The 27,446-nt window shown below is 32.2% G+C and overlaps 1 protein-coding gene and 1 long non-coding RNA gene across 2 annotated transcripts; one reads left to right on the forward strand and one right to left on the reverse strand.

Annotated features, from left to right (window-relative positions):
* Positions 1-3,624: 3,624 nt before the first annotated feature.
* On the reverse strand, positions 3,625-27,446 carry LOC148598390 (uncharacterized). The gene is made up of 5 exons (XM_088562175.1): positions 27,397-27,446; positions 26,327-26,420; positions 10,809-11,342; positions 8,093-8,320; positions 3,625-6,996 (listed from the first exon to the last, which is right to left on the reverse strand). Exons 1-5 carry the CDS (start codon positions 27,444-27,446, stop codon positions 6,412-6,414), a joined length of 1,491 nt encoding a protein of 496 aa, XP_088418301.1. The 3' UTR covers positions 3,625-6,411.
* On the forward strand, positions 18,047-22,998 carry LOC148598391 (uncharacterized). The gene is made up of 2 exons (XR_015918729.1): positions 18,047-22,214; positions 22,369-22,998. It is a non-coding gene; the product is annotated as an uncharacterized LOC148598391 (long non-coding RNA).

The raw sequence follows: 27,446 nt of genomic DNA on the forward strand, positions 1-27,446 counted from the left end.
CCATTTCCCTTTAATGTAAGGGCAAGAAATGAACTAAGATAACGAAGAAACACCAAATATATTTTACTCAATTAAATATTCAATTCTCACAATGAAAATTCAAATATACAATATAGAATTAAAATAAGATATCCATTTAAAAACTAACAATTACTGAAAGCTTGATCAGGACATATCAAAAAGTAACAAAACTATAAAACCTACTAGCATTAGAAATGATCGGCCACTACACTTTCAGTGGAGTGGTTTGGAGTAGCATCGCCAAGCGTTAAATATGAAAAAAAAAAACAATTGCTGTAGTTTAATACCATTGAATTGCTTTTTTTTCGACGTAGGAAAAGATTTTAAATAAAAGGATTGATATCTAAGTGAAAACTAAGTTCAAAGAATAGACAGTGATTTGAAATTATATACTTAACGAATAAATCTATTAAGGGCAATTGACAAAGTCATCGGATGGCGTTCAAAGAATGTACTTAATAGACTTTATTTAAAAAAAAATAGTAGTTGAGCAATACCATTTTTAATCACATTTTGTTCTAGCGTAATATCTAAATAAATAACGGAGTACGAGTTCTTTCTTTCTTAGGCTTGGTCAATTCAAGTTCTTAGTTTAAGTAAATATCGTTTACACAGTTTTATAAATTAGGATTATTTCTGGCCAAAATACTATCAAGATATCTCCTTTTGCCATTTTATTTTTGTATCACATTTTTGTATGGGCAAAAAACTTAATATAGGTTTTAGATGTACTAGAGAGTAATCAAGGGAACCAAGGTTATCATTACCCTAGAAAAGTCTGCGGTGCTAATTAGAATATGACACTTTATTACAAATACGAGCATACGGACCATATTTAAAATGTAAATAGGCGGGTGCTTCAGGAATATCACTATCATATCTCTTATTTCATAAAAGTTTGATATGAAGACTGTCATTTACCAGTGTAATATTTAAATTGGCCAAAATATCATTAAGATATCTTAAAGTATTAATACATTCATTCAACATATATTTTTTTGAAATATCTTTAAAGAATTTTGCCATGAACTGTGATCGTAAGAGAAGAGCAACAAATCGGCTACGATGAGCTATACCAGTGTCCATTAGAATGCCAACATCTTATCTGCATAAAACAAAATCGAATATTAGTATGTATCAAAGCATGTATCTTCACACGTCCAATTAATGCATTTATCCCGTCTTGGCTTACCTAGAAAATATAATATTAATATTAAGTAGAGAGCCAGATTTATCAAATGAACGTTGTAGATTATGAATGTTTTCTTAAATTATTTTATTCGGAAACCTTATATGCACAGCTGTCTACTGAATTATACGAATTTTGAAAGATATAATTTCGATCTAATACCTAAAATTAATTTCTACTACTCCATAAACAGTTTACATCAAAACATAACATTTCATAAAATTAATTGCAATAATTAGTAGCAAAGTTTTTATTTGTGGTTACAGTGGGGATTTCTTATTCAGATGCGTATGTAGTTGAACATGCGCTACAAGTTGAAATAAGACTAGGTTTTGACGGCTTTTTGTTACGTTTTGGTATTCAATATAAAGGTGAAAATATAATGCGATCGGTATTATATCCAACGACGCACCTGCTTCATGATGTTCCTTAGTTACTTTACTTTCTGTAAAATATATGAATTGGGAAGTTCACGAGCTATTTATTTCATTTCGAAGTAATTCGTTCTTTGCAAAAGGTATTGAAATCATGATGGAGGTTTTTGCGACAATCACTTCAATCCACAATATTTAGGTCTTTTTGTTCAAAACTTGACAATCTCTCGAACGTCTACGAAGTTTCTGGCAAAAGTATGACTTAACAGTTCTTATCGAAATCTAGAAGAGGCACAGCAAGCTTCTGTATTTTTTTGCCGATATTTACTATATTTCTAAAGAATTATGGCTTAAGCGGCCTTCAATGGCATACCTGTCCAAATGATTTGTATAACTGGCACATAGGGAACTGTGAGAATATCAATATGTATTTTTGTATGTTAGTTTGTTTGATGAATGATCGACCAAACTCTGTACGCGGTCGCCTTTCATCATTTCCATTCATCATGCCTGTTGAATCGCGGGTAAGTGAAGACAATGCCAACGTTGTTTTGGATTCTATATAATTATTTGAAAATACAGCCGCCACAAAATGTTTGTCTGATGATATGGAATGTCTGATTAGACCATGATATTAGAATTAATAATATCGCTGCAGATTGTGTACTACTTTTAATTCAAAAGATTCTGCCACATGTTGAGACAAAACACGTGCGCTTATCTGTAAAAGTGGCAGAATTGTCCGAAAGAGTAAATGAACGACCATATCTTACCAATATCGGATATGTGTTTGATAATTCTTTTAAAAATAATAATTTTATCGAGAATAACCAGCGATTGATCATTTCTTGCAGTTTATTTATATTGTATTGAAGTACCTAAATTTTACACCTAGGCGTGACATATCAATGGCCTGAAACGTCACGATCAGCTGATAAATGCGGGTATTTCACTTCAAAATTATATCGGAAAACTATTTCGAAGACAGAAAATGAATCAAAAACCTGCATTTCTCATGCAAGATTTGGGAATCAAATACACCCCTTTCATATGTTTTCAAACTTGAAAACAGTGGTTTTTTAGTCTTTTTTGTGCATATGTACCGATCGCCATCTAGTAAATCGATAGCTTTTTGAAAAAAAAAAAAAACAATAGATGGAGCTGGGCTTTGAATCCAATAATTTCGAGATAGTTCATTTTGTTTTGATTTGTCCCGTCCTTCGGCCATCGAATGTTTCCTTTGTCGTCGCTATTCTTGCATCACTAAATTTAATTGTATATGTGTCAAATAAAGTCATCAGTGATTGTCTAATCGCCATTTTCATTCGAAATATTTGATATGCTAACATGCTAACATTGAGCAGTCAATTTCACAAAAAGTCATAAGTGTATAGTTTATCGGTAGTGATGACGTCATAATCGAAAACAGAATGCGACTGTTTTCCGTAGTATTGTATATGCAGGTAATGAATAAAAAATCGGTTTTGTAAAACCCTATTTATCATGGTTAAAGCCACACCTTTAAGTCGTTGTTCAGGAGAACGAAGAAAACTTAAATGAGAGAATGCAAAATATACAAAAAATAAAAAAATAAAAAAATAAAAAAAAATAAAAAAAATAAAAAAATAAAATAAAATAAAAATAAAAATAATAATAAAAAAAGAAATAAACAAAAAATGAATAAAATAAAATCTTTCTTTGGGTATAATGATAATAAAAAAAAATGCTCATTTTATATTTTGTTATGCTCATGATGCATAGACTCACGTGGTAAATTCATTTCTTAATAAACACATAAGCAGTAATTGAAAATAGTTTCACAATAAAACTTTAAATGAATGAACGCTAGAAGTTTAAAAATCAATTAAAATAATACAATTTGTCGAAAAAAATTGACGTTTCATAATCTTGTCCGTCATGACGTCATTTTCATTACTCTTGTTTTGTCTGCAACTTCGTATGCTATCAACTTCACGGTTTAAAAAGAGATGAATCCGTAAAATAATGTGTTTGTGGAATAGTTGTGGAAGAAGTCACAGATAACATTTCTAATATTTTATTGGGAAAAAAATAGTATAAAAGTAAATTATTACTACAATGGCAATATCGTGAAATCGAAATATCATAGGATGTAAGGAATAATGAAAATAATTTGATGACATTTCACTCCAACTGTCGTATCACGTTCACCTATCCACTCACACTACTTCCGTTTTTCCATCGTGTGCTTTGAAATACAAACAAAACACAAATGATCTAAACAGTCCTGTCAGTTAAGTGGTTTAATTATTTTAAAAAAAGACTGTTTCATATCGGTTTAATTCTGAAAAAAAAATGATACAGCAGACGGCAGGAAATCAGTCATTTCCTAAACAATTAAACTATATATACATATATTTTACGTGAAATTTTGTCCACGAAAATCCCATTATTAATAAGGAAACTCCAAATTCTAAAAATAGTCCTGATTTATATTCCAATCGCCACATGCACTCGATCCACGAAACGCTCCCGGATTCAGCAATTACATGTCTGTCAGCCTTTCATTCACTTCAATATATGAAATATATGCACGAGAAAACATTACCCCAACACATTAACCAAAGATTTGAATAAAAAATATTGAATACATTTGATACAAGTTTACAACTGACATGTATTGTATCAAACTCAAAACAGCGTCTGTGGTTCGAAGCCCGTTTTAGACGCTGCATACCGCCACTTTCACCAAAAATATTTATCAGGTAATATACACATAAAAAATTGAACACCATTGAATCATAATAAATCAGGTGGCAAGCAAGTCAGTTTTATGAATCATTGAAATTGCACAATAAAACATTTACAATGATTAATTGCATGCGTAGTAATATCCAATTTTTAAAAATACAATTAAATTGTAAAAAAATACATGTTGAGCAGCACAAACTATGTTATGGAAGACAAACAGATATTTGTCAACGTTTGAAACTAGTTTAGACTACAAGTATTACAATAATTGAGTGAAGCAGAAATTCGAATGATTCGAATTATTTAAAAATCCAGATAATCTCTGAGAAACAATTTATAAACATTACAGCGAAAAATAAGGTATATACCTTAATATTTATAGTTTTTTTTATAAGATATTTGCAAAAGATTAAAATAGAATAATATATTCATTCAATATGGAGTTGATTATCTAATCGTGGTTTGGAAATCCCTTTAATGTGGTTTATCTATCAAAGATTCAACGCCTAAGGTGTAGGTGTCTTGGTACTAACATGTAACTCTCATGTACCATAATTATACCGTCAGTAAGACAGTGAAACATATCTAAACTAAACCATGATACACCCAAAAAACCGAAAATCCGACATTTTTTTTAAAAAAAAGTAAACTTTACATCACAAAATATATATTTTGAACCTTATTAAATCGACATTCTGTCAAACATGAACACATTTTAAGTTCAAAAAAGGTTTCCACTGTAATTGAATATGATATGAACATGAGTTACTGAATGATTCATCCCTGATATCAGCGAGAGATTACACGCAATATTTAATTTTAAAGATTATTACCCCCACTCATCTCAAATAATTATTATCCACTAAATCATGGAAAATAAATGGGTTTCGATAGAACTAAAAAAAGAGTTGAAACACCAATTGAATCATGTCTTACATTTGTTCTTTACATAAAATATATAGAAATTATAATTTTGAACACGCTTTTGTCAAATACATGTGGGGATCAGGGTAATTCACATCATTAAGGTAGAACTAGGGAAAAAGACATCACTCTTGAAATCAGTGATATATTTGTATAATATTAAATTTCATCAAAGTCTTTCAATCTTTCCTTTGAAACAGAGTGAAATTAATCCAAGTTACCTTGATGCTTACACCAGATAAATCTAAAATGGTAAATTAGAACGTTCCAATGATTTGTAAGAGTTGTGAAACTTACCTCCTTAAACAACGTACAGCTCATCATGACAAAGCAAAAAACTGAATATCAAACATTTCTGCTTTGTATACAAGTGGAGTTAAATGCTAAGAAATTGTTCATATTTTACGTGATAATCTTTGAATGCTTACTATGATCCATATGGAGGTTTCGAGAAAACTTGTTAATGTTTAGATTATGCGCTAGATATGAAACCATTCTGGCTCGTCGGATCTGTGAAAATGCCAAATTGTTTTCGGACACACGGATAAGCGAACATACAAGACAAGATAATTTCAGTATACCTCCAATTAAAATTAGGTATAATAATTTATTTTAAAGACATAAGTAGGATGAAGGTAATCATCAGTAGCACCACGTCAATATGCCGAAGCAATAGCCCATAGTATATATTCAATATTCTTTCTGTTATTACACAACTTACAATATAGAAATAAAATGATAAAAAAGTTTGCCGTCTTGCACTATGTAAAAAACTGTGCTCTATACGTTAAGCGCCCATTCCACTACTGATAGATAGTCAGATGGATGGTATGCTTTTTTGGTGGTATATGCAAATAATATGGATAGAGCTTCAGCGACATCCTATATATGTTGAATGTTAGACGAAATTTGCTAACACGGAAGTAGGCGATTGCGCAAGTGCGGAGACTCTGAAGACATTGTGCTCCGTGTGTCATAAAATAGCGTAAAATCATATTACTTCCGACGGTTATGAAATCACAATAAACTAAAAACGTTCAATTTTTTCTCGTAATCATCATGTTATTATTCACTTTGTGTCATTATGCACAACTATATCTTACCGTACATTATTACTTGTTTCAAAATAGTGTCATGGGTGGATTTCATTAATTTGAAATAATTATGCATTGTTCAAGTTCTAATATCTCCCACGTTCATATACGGGCTTTCTACCTCTAATGTTCTAGAACTTGTTCCTTTGCGATGGACGCTTGGAGGGCCACCTATGGCTAATGCAGCCGCATTTTCATAATCTTCCAAGTCATCGTCATTATTATCCGGAGGCTGAATTAGGTCCTTCGAAAAATTTTCATAGTCCTCTTGGTCTTCTTCGTTATCAATAACTTTCTCTTGAAGCACTAATGACGCCGTTTTGCCAAAATTTTCATAGTCCTCGAGAGGTTCTTCGTCTTGTTTCTGATAATTTTCATAATCTTCCTGATCATCATCCGCGTTTGGATCGAAAGGTGTATAATTTTCTTGCTGTCCGGACATATCTTCGTAATTTTCTTGTTCGTCTACGATAGTTACGGCGGGGTTGGTAACTCCGTGTTTATTCTTACGGCCAGTTTTTCGCGCTGATCTTTTTGTCTTTTTATTTTGTCCTGGAGGCCTTGGTGCCTCACCCAACATCGATAGCTCGACCTCATCTGAAATATTTCGATGCAACCTTATTGCATCAGCATTGCCATAGAGACTACTATCTCGGCTAACAGTCTGAAATAAAGTAAAAAGTGGATATTTATGATGTTTGAACTTTGTATATAGATACTAACACATCGTATTATTACATTAGTCAATCCTTTCTAAAAGTGTTTTTTTTTAGTTTTTGTATTCATAAAATTGGTTTTTTTTTTAGTTTTTGTGGAATATTATAATTGACAATTTTCTACATCAAAAATTGATCAGAAATAAATGTTGCCTATCAAGTAAAATAAATACTTTATTTTACGGATTAATATATTACACTTATTGTAAAAACGGTACATGTAAGTAATGTTACTCAATAATTACTTATTTAAAGTTGTATTTATATCTTTTAATATTTAGTTTAAGTAAGCAGAAAATAACATGCGGCTTTTCATAGAACTCTTGATTACAAGATATATGAATGATATAAAATATGTTGTAGAATTAAAAAAAAAGGGAGATAACTCTGTAAATAACACTAAATTACAATAAAAACTACTGAATTTTAATGTGAATTATCTCCTAAAAAAGACAAATTAGAGTAAATAATTATACATTTCATCATATAGTCTCATGTAGCCACGAAAAGAAAACTGTGAAGCCTTTTTTTGGAAGTATCATATATAACAGAATTTGCATGATTCCTACAAAGACTGCTACTTAAATGGAAAATCATTTTTAATCCTGTTACACCCAACAAAGCCATTGGGTGGATAAAGCGTCGGTTTCTGTAAGAATATAACAGTAGGTAAAACGGTATAAAAACAACCATTTTGAAAGTGTAATTTGACGATTAACATGATTTAATTATCAAGAAAAAAGACAAGATTGTCCATATTATTTTGGTAAATTGAGTTATTTCATTAAAATGCAATGAAAATGAATATTTTAAGGGTAGACTACTCTGTCATGAACCTCATTTTACTAACAATATACTGAAAAATTCTGAGCAAATTCAGTGATGCTGTGATCAAATTATGGTATTTCCAAATAGAAATATCGTCAGTGAGTAAAATTATATTGTCAGGTAGGTTTTTGACATGCAGGGTTTTGATTTTTCCAATTTTGTCTGATTCTTACAGAAAGACACAACAGAAAAAATCGTATCACTACATAAACGTACGTTTTCCTCAATGTTTCTTGTTTTTGTGGTGCTCGGTTCCTTGGTATATCTGAATATTTTGTCTTGATTAAGTTGTGCTTGGTTGGCTACTTTTGAGTCGTCAAATTTTCCGGTGTTTTCATAGTTAGGTCTCGTCAATGTTGGGTTTTTACGTTGATCTTGTTGAGACTGTTGAGGTTTCGTTTCGTCAATTATGTGGGTTCGGTTGTCGATTGTATTATCCCGACTCTAAAATAAAGGAAAGGTTAAAAAATATATTATAAATCCATGATGCAGGAAATATAAACTAATTTAATCTATATTCAACACTTTCCTTTTTCATCCCATGCAGCACAACGTTTTTATTGTTTGTATTGATACTGTTATTTAAAAAAGCCTGTCAGCGACATTTTTTCTAGGTGGATTGTCTGAAATAAGAAGTATTCAAAATTGTTACTTCTGAAATAAAGTATTTCTGAAGGGATTGTTTGACATTTTAGATGGGTAGGTTATTTTCATTTTTTAAAGGAAGACAAAAACAGGGATTTGGAAACACACACTTATAATTAAGGGGTAAGGGACACAACTCTTACAAATCATGGGAACGTTTGTATTCAACATTTTACATCGATCTCATGTAAGCATCAAAGTAACTTGGACTGATATTATTCTGTTTCAAATGAAAGCTTGATAGGCTTTATTGAAATTTAGTATGATACAAACATATCACTGATTTCAAAAGTTATTTCCCTTACCCTAGGTCTACCTCCTTAAGAATATAATAAGGTACATATTTCCGACTGAGGATAGCTGGATTAGAACGTATAACTCTTACTTCCTGTTTTAGCGTTAAGTTCAATACAAACAGCCCTTAAAGTCTAAAATCATATTATAATATTTCATAATACACATAAGCTTTGTTATTTATTTGGCATTATTATTCTGCATACTTTTATGTAATGTTTTCTTCTTGATAATTTACAAATAATCAATCAAACATTGATCTTAATATATATTTATTTATTTATCTACTTTCATACTTTGTAAGAAATAATTCCAAATCATCTTCCAATTATACAGGAGATGTTTACGAAATGCTTAAATTTTTAATCGACAATAAATTTGTCCAGTGTGATGGACGTGTTTTTCGACAAACGGGTACAAATTGTGCTCCTTTACTTGCTGACCTATTCCTTCACTCTTATGAGGCTGACTTAATAGCTGATTTAATCAGAAAGAAAGAATATCGTTTAGCTAGATCATTTAATCTCAGTTTCCGCTATATAGATGAAGTATTATCTTTAAACAATCCTAATTTCGGGGATTTGATACATAGCATCTACCCCAAAGAACTTGAGATAAAGGATACTACAGACACTGTAGGGCCAGCCTCATATCTTGACATACACTTACAAATCTATGGTAAAGGAAAACTATTGACCAAACTTTACGACAAAGGTGATGACTTTTCATTCAGAATTGTCAACTTTCCTTTTATCTGTGGCAACATCCCTTCGGCTTCTGCGTATGGAGTGTTCATATCACAACTCATACGTCATGCCAGAGCTTGCTGAAACTACGCAGACATTTTGTGTCGTGCTAGAACTCTAACAAATAGGCTTCTGGGACAGGGTTATGTTGCTACAAAATTGAAGTCATCACTACAGAAGTTTTATGGTCGTCATCATGAACTCGTGGATCGTTATGGTGTATCCATCTGCACTATGAAAACTGATTTATTCAACATGTCAACATCTTGACGTTTTATAAGCAACTCGGCTGGTGTTTATAGAAAAGCAGAGGACGCTTATTCTACCGGTGCACCTGGTGCATGCTCCCACGTTTTAGTGGAGTCCGAGTTGCTCATTTGCTTTTGTTATTTTGTATGTATGATTTTAGTTACTTTATGTTCTTTGTTGGTTGTGTATGTCTGTTTCCCATGTCTGGTCTTTGTCCCTGGATTGCATTCTTTTGATTAATGCTATAACCTTGGTTCCCTTGATTATTCTTTGCTTTAATGTAATCTTGAAGTGAAACAAGTTTTTTACATATCGGAAACATAATGTTTTAGATTCATCAGATCCAATATGACATATTTTTCAGTTAATAAGTTGTCGATGTAGTGGTTATATTCAGATTTAATATAAAATATATCACTTAGAGCTCAGTTGAAAGTTTAGTCATATTACAATCGCTTGATAATGGCCACGGACTTGATTAACATAGAAAACATTAGGAGATTTCCAAGTCACTATCAAAAGATCAACAAATGACTGGTCCAAATGTTCTAGTTTTCGCAATAAATTATCATATCTATTTCATACCTACTTTTATCATTAACTAATAATAATAGAATAATATTTGGAAAGAGTGAACAACCAAAATATTGTCAAGAGTGCCGATGAACGCATAGATTTAACGAGTGTGCGGAACTCGTACATAGATTTTTCCATAATTAATCGATATTTTCAATATGAACTTTAAATTCTGTGATTGGCGGATTGATATCAAAGTTGTAACGTTTTGGGGGAAGAAAACGCACGAGTGATATTACCGAATTTATTTCACAGTGCGAATTATCGAAATTTATTACTATGGGAACATTTGACAAAACAATGCTATCTATATAATAATAAAAATTTTCAAACAATCTACTGAAATTAAAATTGAATGAAGTGCATCATTAGCATTTATCCTCTTGCATTCCCCCTATGATCTTCTATGATCTTCGACTTACCTCAATAATCGTACTCATTCTACTCTTCATCTTATTTTCTTTTCCATGTCCACTTCGACGACGACAGACACATACAACCACGACAACAGTAACAATTATTGCAACTATTACGCCTCCAGCGGCAGCACCCGCAATCATGGCTAGGTCTATTCCCCCTTTATCAGCGTCCGATTTTTCAGCGCATGTTTCATTATTTTTACGGCCATAGAGACACGTACAGTTAGCCATTGTCTCCCCACTACCAGTACAATTAGAACACATAGAATCGCACTGGGCACATTCGCGCGTAATTGTATTGTCATAATAGCCCTTAGGACATGTTATTCGGCAAACAACAGTTCTATTTTCTCTTTCTAAATTTGAAAATGACGAAGACTCATATTGCGGAGATGATGTCGAATAGTTTGTAGTAGTTGTCGACTGATATTTACATTCTTCTACATTTCGATTTTCTGTGTCTTCAAACAAAAACAAATCATCAGGGCATTTACACTGATTGCCAGGACAAATGGGTTTACAATCGTCTTGATTTTCCTACAAAAACAATTAAAGATTCAATTGAAATGCAATATCATCAATGATCATTTATTGTTTTAGGCAAAAAAATAGCTACGGACGTTCACATTTTGTTTTAGATTGAGTCTGTGAGAACCATTCTAGCCTTCACAGTGCTTACTGAAAAGGGCACAAAACGTTTAGAGTAAACTTTTTAACTGAAGAAATAACTGCATACGTAGGTAAATGAAAAACACAAATTTATTAAATTTGTCCTTTTTAGAAAAATTCATGGTCAACCAAAGCATAGTTTACAATAGATATACATATTATTTGGTTTATTGGGACGTACGATTAAAGGAAACGTCATAATGTATTGTTTAAGTTTTTGAAAAAAAAATGAAAAGAAAACCGAAAAACTGTTAACGTTGTGCTCATTGAATTTTTCAATAGTTTATAATCATAGTTCTGTTCTCTTTCGTCAATCCTGGACTTGACGTTTTGTGAGCAATTCGGTTGGACTTTTTAGAAAGCAGAGCAGTGCACCTGGTCCATGCTCCCAGTTTTTAGTGGTGTCCGAGTTGATCATTTACTTATTATTTCATGTTTTTGTTGTTTTTTTGTTTTTTGTTCTATGTTTCTGTTGTCCCTTTCCAGTTTTTGTTCTTAGATTATACTTTTTGGCTTTCCCTTGATTACTCTTTGATATGACAGTTATAATAGAAGTACCAGTCCAAATTCAATTCATACACTGTAGAAAAGAAGAGAGGATTTCAATGATTCCGTAGTCATTTAAGGAGGTAGACCTAGGGTAAGGGACACAACTCATGAAATCAGTGATATATTTGTATCACATTCAGTATCACCTAAGTCCATCAAGCTTTCATTTGGAGCAGAATGAAATCAGTCAAAGTTACTTTGGTACTTTGCCACGAAATTATTGTTCTTGATTTGGTTGGTTTAATTAGGAGATGTTTGTATGGTTTCTACAAAATAAGATTTGTATGCAGAAAATACTACAGTTACGTGAAAATGAAAATATGTTTATAAAGTTAATTATAAACAATATTCAAGAAATTGAATATTGGCAGTGAACGTTAGGTGAATAGATATAGCTACAATTGTTTTTTATTCAGATTTACTGTGACAAAAACGCCAAAATGTGTACATCATTAACGCCTCACATACAGAATTCTAATATGGAAACCATTATTACAGAGATTAGATAAAGTCGAAAATGTAATCAGTGATATGTTTGTATCATAATCAATTTCACCAATGCTTATCAAGCTTTCATTTAAAGCAGAATAAAATCAAACTAAGTTACATAGATTCTTACATGAGATTGATGTAATATGCAGAATACAAACGTTCCAATGATTTGCAAGAGTTGTGTCCCTTACCCTAGGTCTACCTCCTTAATAGAATGTTTTTCTCAAAGTGCAAAAAAGCCGAATATGAAAAAATAAAACATGTTTGTTTCTGTATAAAAACTAAAAGTGGTTGGTTTGTGACATGCATGCATCACCTCATGTCTAATTTCCATAAAGAATGCTACTTTAAAAAATGCTATCTGTAGATGAGACATATACCATGCCCTTGTTTCTGAAATTTTTGTTTCTATTTTAACATACCCAAACCATTTAATTCAAATATGTTGCAATGTTTATAAATAAAAGTCACCTGAAAAGTTGATTTACATTTATAAACCATCCCGACCTTTAACAATTGTATGTAGTCAGTTTTTCGTCAATATTAAGGTATAATGCTTCTTGGCATAAAGTCAAAGAATGAAGATTGATAGTCGTCGATACCCTTCCTGGTTTCTAATTAATGTACATACAATTCATATAAATCAAGTTTGAAAATTTGATAGACGTTCCAAAGTTATTGTACGGTCTTTCATTGTATAGATAGAATTACTTGCAACTGAAAAAACATGCCATTGATAAGAATAGGGTCTGTATTTTTTCTGCAATTTGTTTCACTTGATTAAATTTACTAGTTGTGAATATATACAATGTACAAGATTGATAAGAGCACGAAATATTTACATGCATTTAAAGTTAGCGCATTTAATGAATACATTGTATTTTACATATCTATTAACGTCAAATGAGTATTATCAGTAAAATTATTTTAATGATTTATCAAAGTACCAAACAAAAACAATTGAAGAACGTCTGTGGATACAGTTAAAGTCAATAACTACATTTTTCACATTGACCTTGCTGGGCAAATTTTAAACTGATTCATAAGATATCAATAAGTTTTATTTTCAGCTATTCCGAGTAGCAATTATTTAATGGAAATACTTTGATAAAGGAAAATCCTCGCAAGTGATACTGTCATTTGGAAGTCATGCAAATGCTTTTTAATCACCACTGGTATAGTTACCGAATATGTTAAAAGACTATAATAAAAAGCCTTATATTGACCTAGTACAATTGTCCATATTTAAATGATTAATGATTTAAGATATAAGATTTGATTTTTTAGAAAAAGGAAAGAAAATGATGTTTTTTTTTGTTCAACTTTTGATTTTAATGTTATATTGACAAGTCACGGCGAAATAAATCAAAGTGTGTTGATACTTAAATATTTTTAAGAGACAATTAAACATTTTGCACATTGTCCTTGGATTTAATAATCAATTACGATATGAAATTTTCTAGATTACGATTAGTTAAAAGAATCAACAAGTGTTTTCCTGTTTTTGCATGATTCAAATACAACATTGATTTAAATTTAGAAAATTTCGAATACCGGTTCAACATAATGCTTGATATTGTAATTTCATGTGATCATTGGTACTAGGAGCTGATGGATACTTCGAGTTTATTCATGTCTTTTTATAGTAAGATGACATTACAACAAAAAAGCATAATTAATCTCGTGATATTTTTTTATGAAAATCATCAGACATCATTATCGTGTGGAGAGGGCATAAATAGGCATATACTGCTTTGTTGCTGCCCAATCTACGATTAGAAGGGACAGAAATAACAAAATTATTAAGGAATGACTCTTACATTTTTTCGGTCTATGAAGAAATAATCTCAATCACGCAGGTTATTTAGTAGGTACCACGGGCTATGAGGTTTTTCCTAATAGAGTCATTCATTATAATTTAATTTTAGTATTAAAATTCAACCAGTATATCATAAAAATCGGAATATCTTGATGAAGTCATAGTCACAATTCAAAATTTGGTCTATGAGATGATGGACCATTTTTTTAAGAAAGATTGTTAATTCTGAAATTTAGTTATACACAAATAAACATACATAAAAATAACTAACTAAACGTAGTTGTTTTATTCAGTTTAAGTCACTGCATATAACATCTAACAATACACTGGCTGAAAACTAAGTGGCTGATTTTGAAGTCAATCTGTTTTTAGAAAGTAGAAAGGGGTGTTGTTAGATCTTACTCTTAAAGATCTAATCAAACTATTAGTCTTATACAAACGCGGTATAAGGCAGCCGAAAAAAAAATGAAATATAAAATTATAATGAACTGCAGATATTTTAATTTTTCCAACATTAGATGAACAAAAATTATTCAATAATTGGCTTGTAATTATCAAATAAGTGTTTTATGGTCTCGGATTCGAAATGGGAGATTCTGTGTATTTTTTTCTCCAAGAGAATATAAAGAAAAAAAAAGAGAGGGGAAATATTGGTATCACATATATTTTCTAAAATCAAACAGACAATCAAACAAAGAGTTAGAACATTTTATTGAGTATTTGTTTTCGTATTCATTCTTTTGTTACAATAAATGGTTTTTAATAGTACCACTTAAATGTATTGCTGATTAGGAAGTATAATGTAAAGACATATACCACTTAGTTTGAGGACAACATACACAGTCGCAGTGAAGAACATCAAAAGATGAAATTATAAGTGTTTTATAAGTGTTATAACAATGTATTAAATATAAGACTTGAATTGTCCGACAATGATATTCATTTACAGTTTTTGTAACAGTAATCAAGGGAACCTAGATTCTGGCGGAAATCAAAAGAATGTAACCCAGAGACAAAAACCAGGCATGGAAAACAGACAAACACAACAAAAACATAAAGTAACTAATATAATACATACAAAGTAACAAAAGTAAAAGATCTGTTTTAGAACTAATGCAAATTGTTTGCCCAAGACTGTGGTTTAGCAATTGGACGAACGACGACCAATGATAAATAATACAAATCTCTAAAAGTATAAACACTCTTCAATGGTTAAAGGATGTTCATTCTACCACTGGAAAATAGTTATCAGATTGGCAAACGATAAAACCTGTTTTTGCTTTCATCATATTTGTATATTTGTAGATTTGTATATTTTACACAGTCAGGAGAAAAAATGTTGATTTGAAAGAAACACTCATGTTATGATATAAACCTATGTGTAATTCAAAGGAATTTTTTACTACAGAATAACTACAAAAAACGAAATCCAATACCAGGACTATTGCAAAGACTCAGACTATCTACAAGAAGTTGAGATTGTTTAATTAATTTGACGTTTGACCTCATCGGGTTAGCCTCAATAGGTTTTATGCAGTTATTTCATGACAATGTCAACAGTCTCTTTATAAAATTTTTTCTGACAATCTCACCTATCTCTTTATGTAGTCATTTTTCTGACAATGTCAACTGCCTCATATAGTTTAGGTCAATAAGATGTTTATTTTCCTTGAAAAAAAGTTGTACCACAGTTACTGATTATATTGATATAGTGTACTAATTATCTAAAGCAAATCAAAATCAGAGATTAATCGATGGATCTTTACTGTGTATCCATTTGCGCCATGAAAATTGATTTGTTAAACGTGTCATAGTTTTCCCTCCCTCTTTCGACCACCCTGGATTTGACTTATTACGAGCAACTCGGCGGGTGTTTCTAGAAAAGCAGAGGATGCTTACCCTACCGGTGCACCGGGTCCTTGTTCCCAGTTTTAGTGGATTCTGAGTTGCTCATTTGCTTTTGTTACTTTGTATGTATGATTTTAGTTACTTTATGATCTTTGTTGTGTATGTCTGTTTTCCATGTCTGGTCATTGTCCCTGGATTACATTCCTTTGATTACCGCCATAATCTTGGTTCCCTTGATTACTCTTAAACGTTAAAATTACAGTTACGAATTGTGTTTATATGAACACGTATGTAAGTAAATAAATTTGACTATTTATAAACTTTTATTAAAAAAGCCATAACTCCCGTTTCAAATAGATAAAGGTGAAGATGTGTACGATATAATATGGTACATTGACAACACGGTAATGCATGGCCTACATGAATTCCATCATGTACATTGTGTTCAATATCTTTCACTCGTAACCTATTAATAGCTACGTGAATAGTACATTTCTGAGTGGATTTTACCGGAAATTTACAAATTCAAGGATCGGCTTCAGAAGACTACTGTATGTTTTATTTACAACAATGTCATCTTACGATAGTAATTCCAAGAAAAATCAATGGTCAATTTTTAGTTTTTTATTTTTACTGCAGCAAACAAATGAAGAAAAAAAATAATAATAAGGTAAACAAGCGTAAAAGAAGGGAAAGACTTAATATTTTTCATACAAGAACGTGAAGCAAAATCATTCTATAACCACAGAATGCAGTCCATATTGATTGATAACGTGTTGCTAGGTAAAAAGTACCACCCTTTTTGAAAAAGGGAATAAAATATGACATTGTTGGTTGATGAACGTTTCTTAAATAAATTGACTCTGTGCCTAGTAAATAGTGTTATAAACTAAAAGTTAATTTGATGTCTTCAGAATATCCACAGGTAAAACGGTGATGAAAGAAAACATTGTTATGTCGAGGGTGTAAATACAAAACAGTATGAATTAGCTGCCAGGACCATAGCTTTTAAATGGGATTAACTTCCAACTCCACATTTTCCATTCCCTATATAGTTACTGCATTCCCCGTTTCCCATTCCCAATACTCCATTGTCCTATTCTCTATACCAATTACTGCGTCCTCCAATTCCTATTTCCGATTCCTACTGTCCTATTCCCCTTTTCCCTACCCCAGTACTGCAATCCACATTTTAAATTCAAATTCAACAATTATTTATTTATATTTCCTTATCTAATACGATATTTTACTATATAGATGACGTATTATCTTTAAACAATCTTACTTTCGGGGATTTGATACATCGCATCTACCCAAAAGAACTTGACATAAAGGATACTACAGACACTGTAGGGCCAGCCTCATATCTTGACATACACTTAGAAATCGATGGTAAAGGAAAACTATTGACCAAACTTTACGACAAAGGTGATGACTTTTCATTCAGAATTGTCAACTTTCCTTTTATCTGTGGCAACATCCCTTCGGCTTCTGCGTATGGAGTGTTCATATCACAACTCATACGTTATGGCAGAGCTTGCCGAAACTACGCAGACTTTTTGTATCGCGCTAGAACTCTAACAAATAGGCTTCTAGAACAGGGTTATGTTGCTACAAGATTAAACATCACTACAGAAGTTTTATGGTCGTCATCATGAACTCGTGGATCGTTATGGTGTATCCATCTGCACCATGAAAACTGATTTATTCAATGGGTCATAGTTTTCTTTTCCTCCTTTGTCTACCCCGGACGGACTTGACTTTTTATGAGCAACTCGGCGGACGTTTCTAGAAAAGCAGAGGACGGTTACCCTACCGGTGCACCTGGTCCATGCTCCCAGGTTTTAGTGGAGTCCCAGTTGCTCATTTGCTTTTGTTACTATGTATGTGTGATCTTAGTTACTTTATGTTCTTTGTTGGTTGTGTATGTCTGTTTTCCATGTCTGGTCTTTGTCCCTGGATTACATTCTTTTGATTGCGGCTATAACCTTGGTTCCCTTGATTACTCCTTTAGATTTATGAATAATTCTAAACTTCGTTGTTTATTATCAATGTGTAACTAATTCTGATTTCCAATTTCTCCTGTTCCAATAGCTCATGCCTTCCTTACCCATAGACCAATTGCTCCATTGCCCAATTCCAGATTATATGGAAAGTTCACCTGATTTAGGTACCGTTATAAAAAACAACACGTCCTTGCTCCAAAAACTTCAGACACTTAGATTATTATATTAGTTGTCACATAGGCAGAAAATCTGCATTGAATAACATTGAATAATCAAGAAAACACTTTAGGTACAAGCATGTGCAGTCAATATATATGATAACCTATCTATCATTATGCATGATTGTACATTGAAGGAATGTTTATATGAATATGTAATATCCTTTTCTGCTATCATTGTTTACAGTAGGTGATAATATTCGCCAATGAACAAAGTTAGGTTTAAATGAAATAAGATCCCCTTTATATTACTGTCTTTGTTTAAGTTTTAAAACTTGATCTGGTATAATTTTGAAGTTTTAATCAAATATTGAATCCAAGGTAAATCGTGATCAAAACAAAACATTGTTTTAAATATAAATCAATTAAAACAAATAATTGGAATAAATGGAACGTTACCGGTAAGAATCGGACCGTCGTCGGTATATGTCAGAACGTAATTAGTATGCATCAGACCATTTTTATATGAATATTTGTAGGATCCATGCAACAGCAGACGTTTCCTTCGTTACCAACAACTACAGAACGGTTACTTGCATTACTCAAATTAATCAAAAATTAATTAAAAAGTGGTTATCGTCGCGTAAAATCATTCACATTTACCGACTTAGCATGAGCTGTCTGCAGCGTCTTAAGTCTCGTACACCAGATGCCATTCGGAGCTTGGTGAGTTACATATCCCATTATTGGTAGGTCATTCAATCATAGAATAGGAAACAACCCCCCCCCCCCCTTTTACACATGTACAACCAAATGTCGACAGGTACAATATGTAGTAATTTTCACAAAAAGTCGTTAGTGCAAAGTTATAAGTAAGGGAAACATAGTTATAGTTAGACTTGAGATGTCATTTTTAGGTACTTTTTAAACTTACAATCACGGGCACTAAAACAGTATAAAATAAGTTGATATCAAACATTTTGATAAGAATTTTTTTTGTGTTCTCCTTATTTTTGAATTTTGACTGGGAATGTAAAAAAACTAAAAAAAAACAAATAATGACACTGAAAATTACATTGATGGCAAACTGAGAAGTTATCTTTAGTTTTTATTGTGCAGAAATATCAAAATCTAAGCCAATAGGATGCAGGATCAACGTATCAATAAATCAATCTAATTGCTTGGCCATGACTTGATCACCGCCTCTGCACAAACTTCCTCATACAATTTAAAAATGAAGTTATTACATATATGACGTTCATAAATTCCATTCCCCATGTAGGTCAGGGTGTTAAAAAAATAGGCCAGCAGCAGTGCTAAGTTTGTCGTAAAAGACGACCAAATAGTGCTAATAACCCTAGCCGGGGGCTAGGGCGCTCTGCCCACAGAGCAACTGGTATGTGTGCCCCTGGTGGTGGAATGGGGTACCCCTGGCGTGTTACATGCTGGGTTTTCAGGCTATAATACGGAAAACCTGACCGCAAACCATAGTGGTGCATCGTGTTGGAAAAGATGCCACGTTCCTCGCACGTTACAGAACCCTACTGTGGTATTCTTCCGGAGTAGGAACCATAGGGCTCCGCCACAGGAGGCTAAATTGCCCGACTCTACACGTCTCTCCCTATTTCCAATGGCAATCAAAATTTGTCGACCCCATTGTCCTTGTGTCCCATCCCTTTTTCATTTCATCATCATTTCATGTTCATTTTATCATCAATTTCATATTCATCGTTTGAATATAGCTGAAATATTGCTGCTCGGACGTTAAGCCCCAACAAACAAACAAACATAAATTTCATTCATTCATTTGAGCCAGATTTGACATCGTTTGATTATCTTTGCAAATGTTTAGAGGTCGCATACCCTACCGGTACACCTTATCTTTGTCTAATCTTTGTCCTTTATCATTATCTTCTATCTAATGTATCACTGTGGTCATATGTTATTTCGATTTCGACATCAAATACATATGTGTTGAATTTAAAAGCAAATATATTGTTTTGATTAGCAATTATCTGAATATCAATTCACAAGAAGTAAAATAAACAAAACATGCATAAAAATGATTCTTTGAATAGATGCCTTTCTATTTAAACACCAAAGTGATCTTGAAATTTTTAAAATTCAACTTAGAAAAAGAGTATTGGAAGTACATTTAATGTTTACATTATGAGAACGTCACATTGCGGTTAATGGCCTGATGGGCCGTAAAATACCTTAACTGAAATGTCTGTATGAGACTACAATGGGACCGTGAAGGAATAAAATCGCTTGGAAAGACAAAAGCCAAGTTTACATCAGGTGTAAAATTAGAATTATATATCACATATGTCTAAATCATTAACCCCAAACGGTTTTTAACATCTTAAACAAGTCTATTCTGTTCTTTAAAAGAAGTTTATAAGATTGCATGCATGTGCTTTAATACCAAATACAGTACGTAAAGTGCATATTACATCACAACACCCATAATTTAATTGGCAAACTTTCAAATCATGAAATTAAACGAAGTCTGAATCAAATGTATTTTTAAGTTTTTAGCAAGAAGGAAAGTGAAATTACTTGTCAGTAGGTAGCCAACAGCCCAATTGTACGTATTTGGAAAGGCTTTGTGGACAACAAAAGAATATACTTGAATCAACTAGGGAAGGCTTAGACTTGTGAAACCATTTCAAACATTTAAATACAGCTCTGTCTAAAAATCTTGAAGGGTGTGATTTTCTCAGTTTTTGATATATATTTTTTTTAAATTTTAGCTAAGAAATACGTAATCGAACGTTAAAATTATCCCTTAGATATTTGGTTTCATAAAAATGATACTGTATTATAAGCTAATTTTTACGGGTATCGTACAAAATCTGTCACAAATTTGGCGGCAAAAGTTTCAGATCTTATTCAAAGTATAAATTATATAAAACTTAACTGTAATCTGCTTAACCGTCCTTCACTGACACTGCTATATATTGGGCCTACCAAAGTTGAACCATTTATATGTTCTGTATGTATTAATCTTTATTATCGTCTTTTTCTTGCACGATTCTTATGATGGGTTTTACTTTAAGTGATGTATTGGCCATTTTAAGTTCATTATTATAGAAGTAAGATCAATTTTCTTTCCCATTTCCCATCGTTAATGTCCATCTCTCTTTCCACACAGTTGACCATGGAAAGACCGTAAAGTGATAGGTTAAAGGCTATGAAACTTCAGCCATTATTCGGATACTTAAAGCTAACACTAAAAATTAAAGAATTCTCATCACAACAACGACTGAAAGCAGATGTAATATGATATATTAAACCAAGATAATTCACATTTCTTTCATCTGTTTCTATTTGCATATCTACAGCTCTTGAATGGCATGACGTTCCCATTTACACCATATACCATCCGCCAGTCAAAATTCCCCACCAAACCCATCCCCATTTCTCATAGATAATTCCCCTTTCCGAATGGCAAAATACCCATTCCCCACAGAATCCCCATTACATTGTTCTTAACTATACTACTACATTTCCAGCGTATACATCATATTTCTAAATCAGTCAACATTTAAAGAAAAATACAGTTTTGTTTATTTCTGTTCATACCGTTTGTAACAAACTTCAGTTAATTGTCGTTTACATTTTTTCCATACAGGACTATTTAAACTATCCTAGCTTTAAATACCACTAACACCGGTAAATCGAATCAAGTAGACCTTTTGTGAAATCACGAGATTGTACACGTATAGAAATTTAACAGGTGAGTTTTATATCAGTCGGCACATGGTCATTGAGTGAAGCATTGAGTTTGGTAAAGTAGCAGTGGGGAATTATAATTGTCAATTCAGGACATGGATATCCCTAGGCTAATGTTTACAATACTCAGGTAAGTTAATAATTAATTTTATATGGTAAATTATAGTCTATTTTGCTGTCGAGATGATATTTCTTGCTCACGGTCCAGAATGTACGAGAAATTGCCATATTATGCAAAGGTATAGATGTTGTAAGTAATTTTTGGGTTCAATGTCTATTTACAGGGGTTTTTAGACCCGGTTTTGGTGTGCGTCTTGCACATAGCTAGAAGCGTCGACCTGTCGGTGATAAAATGGTTATCAACCTGATGTTCCCGAGATGGTGTAATAACGCCTAGAGTCGGTGAAGTAATGTCGGTGATTAAAAAAAACCGTTGGAAAGCTAGGAATTTATTATTTTTGGAGCACAAAGTCCGTTATATTAATTTGTAAAGTAACCGAGAAGTCCGTGCTAGATATGTTCGTTTAACCAGTCATGGCTTACTGAATACAGCATTATAGTGAAATATATATCATCTGGTGTTCTCTTCGTCAATATAGAAATCTACAAAAAATTGTGTGAAATTAGTCTATATTTCGTCCAGTTATAATTATAACAAAAGTCCAAGGGAAACAACCCATTTCATTCGTTAATTTTACAGTACATGCAACGTTCGACCTTACCGGGAGGTGTGCAGAAAAAATGGTGGTGTGTTGAGACTGCGAATATTTAGTTTATGTGTTTATTTCATTCCATTATATTTAGTTCTGTCTTGTGCGTGTATATTTAGTTACATTTATGTTTATTCATTTCATGATGTCATTTATCTTGAAATTTACTTTAGTTTGTTTTGTTTATTAAATTTATGTTTTACATTTTTTTGTTTTATATGACATTGGCCACTTGACAATCCAAAGAACTTACTTCTTTACACCGTTCTCCTTTTTTTAAAACAAATTTCTATCCCACATTCCATATCTCTATTCTCCCCATTCCCCGTCTCTCATATACCATAAAATATGATGTTTAACCATACTCGTACTGTAGTATATATATATGTACGACTAACATCATTAAGACCTTATGGTCTGTATTGAAAAGTTCCAATAACAACGTACTGATTTAAAAGCCCTTTCATTTATTTTTTTTCGTAAAGTTCCAATTACAAAATACTATAAATAGGGATCTGAATTAAAATATCATATTGTTCTCAAGTGACTTAAAAGCGATGGCGTGAAACTACTTCCCGATGTAGGCCTTTTCGGGGAGTGTAATAAGTATCGTTATAATTATTATTTGATGAAAAGGAAAGGAAAGGGAAAGAGAAAAAAGGAAAACTTTCATTAAAAGATTTTTGAAAATAAAGTCATGTATAAAGAATCAAAAAATAGAAATGGTTTACTAAATTACTTCTCATTTGAAAATGCATAACAGAAGGAAAAAATGAAATGTTAAAAATTGAATTTAATAAACTGACCAATGAAAAGCACGATAATAAACATGAAGAAACTCGAGGTCATTGTTGTTTTTTTTTTTTTATTTTAGTGTTTGAATCACTTCAAAGAAATAGCAGAAACTGCATTTTTGTCTTTAAAAATTGTCCACTTCCATCAAGTAGCTGACAGGGCAATATCGCTATATGGATAAGAAGAATACAACTTGCATCAGTGAAGTATTCAAGCACATACAATGAAAAAAGTGGCTTATTTTAACAAGCTTAAAATGTACGGAAAAATATCAAATTTCTCCGTATTAGGAGGAGCACATCTTAACTATGTATATTCTCACTATGCAGTTTGAATAATACGGGTTCATTTGTTTTTAAGTTACAGAATATACAAAGTAGATACCCCCTAAGTGTGACGGACGGTCGTACGAAAGGACAGTCAAACGACGGAGTCGAGCGGCTAATAGACACTTTTCACCTGTGGTGACGCGGGTAAAACATACCGTGAAAGAAGAACCAGATTGCAAACGAAAAAATTACCAAATATTATTAAAAAAGGACTATAAGGAAACGTTTGTATAAACAAATGTGAAATCTAAGATAACAATAGTAAAGGTGATATCCAAATACCAAAAACACTGATGAAACAAAAATAACAATAACGCGGTACAGCGATAAAAAATCTAATGAAAATCGTTTATGGTAATGATGGACAATATAATACTGCAAAAATATAAAATTGGAAGTGACAGGAATATTATTAATAGTTTTCGTGATGTGAGGTATATGTTTTGGAAAAGCAAAGATAACATCATGAATATCACAATGGCACCATATCTTGAGATAACAGATAACAGTGGCACATTCAAGAACGTTTATAAAGCAAGCACCGATAACATTTGTGTGATATGTTGAGTAGTGATTTCTATTTAAATACAAGAGGTTATCTTATCATTTTCAGAACAAAGGTAAGAAATTTGATTCGGACATTAAACATTAAAAAATCGGATTAAGTCTTATCGTAATAACAAGGTGGTCTATATAATACGGTGAAATGGGTAATTTTCGAAGGTGCCATTTTTCGCGATTTACTATACGAATAGGGTTTTTAAATGTTTGCAATTTTATTGTTCGAGTCTACAGACTAAATGGAATGGAAATTATATGAAAAAATATCGTGACTTAAAATGGCAAGTTTTATTTTCCCGATTCATCAAACCTTGTGAAAATTTCCCGCTATATTGTATGTAAGTATGTTGCATTAGCACCCTCATACAATTAGCATAAAACATATCGGGACAGTATTTTCCAATGGTCATGCAATAATCATACAATATGGCAAATTGTAGAACAAAACAAATGGTTACGAATATTGTCGCAAATGAAACGTACAATAAAAAGGTAAAATGTCTCGAAGAAAGAACTTCCATAAATAAAGATAAAATATTGAAGAAGAGCAGTTTAAAACATGCGTAGATAAATATGCAGAACAGTACTGACAGGCCAAACTTAAACCAAAGAAAACTATAGAAACGACGAGAACATCTTGGCGGTCGACCATTTAAAAACCGCAATATGTACATGCATTATTCATTCAACTATCAAAGTGCGGAAGCGATCAGTGTACATCACGCAGGAAATTCAACTTGTCTTAATACAAAATAAGTGTTTAAGGAGATACGACGTATAATGATACTAATGGTGATATTCAAAGCATTTTAATACGTGCACCGGATCAAATATTAGCATAAAATCTACAGTTAATTAACGTCGGTACAAGATGGCGGCATCCTTACAGTAAAGGACGTTATAAGCTTCTCTTGAAACCCGACTTCATAATACAGATAACGGTTAAGTCATAAATATATTATATCTCAGTGCAGGATGGACACATTCCATAGTTTTCGTGTAAATATGTTAACATAACGCACTAATGGGATATACCTTTTTGTAAATCAAACAAACATTCAGACTAGAATGATTATCTTCATTCAGAATAAACCTTGAAACTTTTCTACACTAAACTAGGGAAAAAATACGCACACTTGTAAAAACAGATACATTTTGAAAAAGTAATCAAGGGAACCAAGATTCTAGCGGAACTCAAAAGAATGTAATCAAGGAACAAAGAAGTCTCTTTATATTAGTGCATATGTATTTCAAACTATCGTAAACCGAACACCTGTCTAAACCGAACAAATTATAGAGTCAAATGGAGATTCATTTTAACCGGTTCCATTGTTTAAGCCATGTAACAGAGAAATAAAGGGACAAATTATTTTATTATTATTATCAACCTTTAAAGCTTTAAATCTTTCCCTCGCCAATCATTAAGATTGTGATTACGCGCTTAAAGTTATAGATATAATGGTACAAAGGTAAAAGTATTTCGCATGATGATCAAACATAATTTTACCTAATTCAGCAGATAAACTTTAGGACATAGTTCACGTGAAATGGGTGAATTTAGCCTTCATGTGAAATTCGCGTGAATTGTTGACATGAAATTTGTGTTAAATGAATTTCGTGTAGAAATAACGTCAATTTCATGTGAAGTTCAAGTGAATTTCTTGTGAACACATTCAACATGAATTCCACGTCAATAATATTTGCCTGTGTAAGACGATCAATAGCGAGTGCAAAGAAAGTTCTGTTGACGAACAACACCGGGGATACCGACAGGACAACGGACGAAAAACTAATCTTACAGCAATAAAAATCTAAAACCTACGAACAATAAAACAAACAACACAAACCTCACTGAACCCTGGAGTGAATATATTAAGTCCATACAGCGGCAGACGTTCGTTTCCTCTTTTACTAACCGCTACAAACAGGCCTTTCGAAATTCTCGGGCGTAATTCAAGTCATACGTCATTGACAATCGGATAACGTCACGTAAAATCATATAATTATTCCCGACTTTTCACCATTCTAACATTTTCTGAGAGGGCTGGCGACAGCGTCTAGAGTGAATTTCGATGGTCAGACGCTGTTTGGAGTTTGGAGGATAGCATGCATTGAAACATAGATATTGGGACCGAAAAATTGGCAGTAGCAATATAGAAATATGAAATACTTTAATCTCGTATTATCGAAGACACCATGTACTTTTTTCACAGCCATTCAATTGTTTCAAAATTCTATTTCAATAGCCCTTCAAATGTAAATTTCACAAGAGCTATATATACAATTACAAAACGCAAAATCACAATAACACATCTGAATCAACAATGATACATCCCGTTGAATTTCCGCTTAAAAGATCACTGTATATAACTGTCAACGAATTTGTTTCTTTCAACGCCAATTTCCCATCTCTGGCAACTTATCGGGAACATTTTCAGAAAAATATACTGGGCATTAAATATGGTCAATAGGGTAAGTTCAAAACAGTAGATCGATACAGAACTACAAATAAATTATTTACAGTTCAACATAAAATCAGATAATAATTCAAGCATGTGTATGCACATGTTTTGCTCAGAAATATTTCATTTGGAAATTCTTTGGATTTTTTTTAAAGGTAATTATAAACAGTATCCAAGAAATTGAATATTGGCAGTGAAGGTTGGGTTTAATAGATATAGCTAATTGTTCAGATACCGCCAAAGTGTGTACATCGTTATCGCCTCACATACAGAATTCTTATATGTCTAAAATGAAATCATTGATGTGTTTGTATCATAATCAATTTCACCAAAGCCTTTCAAGCTTTCATTTGAAGCAGAATAAAATCAACCTAAGTTATATAGATGCTTACATAAGATTGATGTAAAATACTGAATACAAACGTTCCAATGATTTGAAGAGTTGTGTCCCTTACCCTAGGTCTACCTCCTTAAATAACTGTGCATGATTTTCAGACAGCACCAT

This window comes from Perna viridis, chromosome 14, assembly GCF_037379345.1.
Source record: "Perna viridis isolate PV_CMFRI_1.1 ecotype Kerala chromosome 14, ASM3737934v1, whole genome shotgun sequence".
Lineage (NCBI taxonomy): Eukaryota > Metazoa > Mollusca > Bivalvia > Mytilida > Mytilidae > Perna > Perna viridis.

Excerpts from the sequence above, each read along its gene's own strand:
- LOC148598390 (XM_088562175.1), bottom strand. The coding sequence starts at position 27,446 with ATGGTGCTGTCTGAAAATCATGCACAGTTATTTAAGGAGGTAGACCTA. Across the intron at positions 26,421-27,396 it reads TTTAAGGAGGTAGACCTAGG|AATTTCGAAAGGCCTGTTTG; the intron begins GTAAGGGACACA and ends ATTACGCCCGAG. Across the intron at positions 11,343-26,326 it reads TCACTCCAGGGTTCAGTGAG|GAAAATCAAGACGATTGTAA; the intron begins GTTTGTGTTGTT and ends TTGTTTTTGTAG.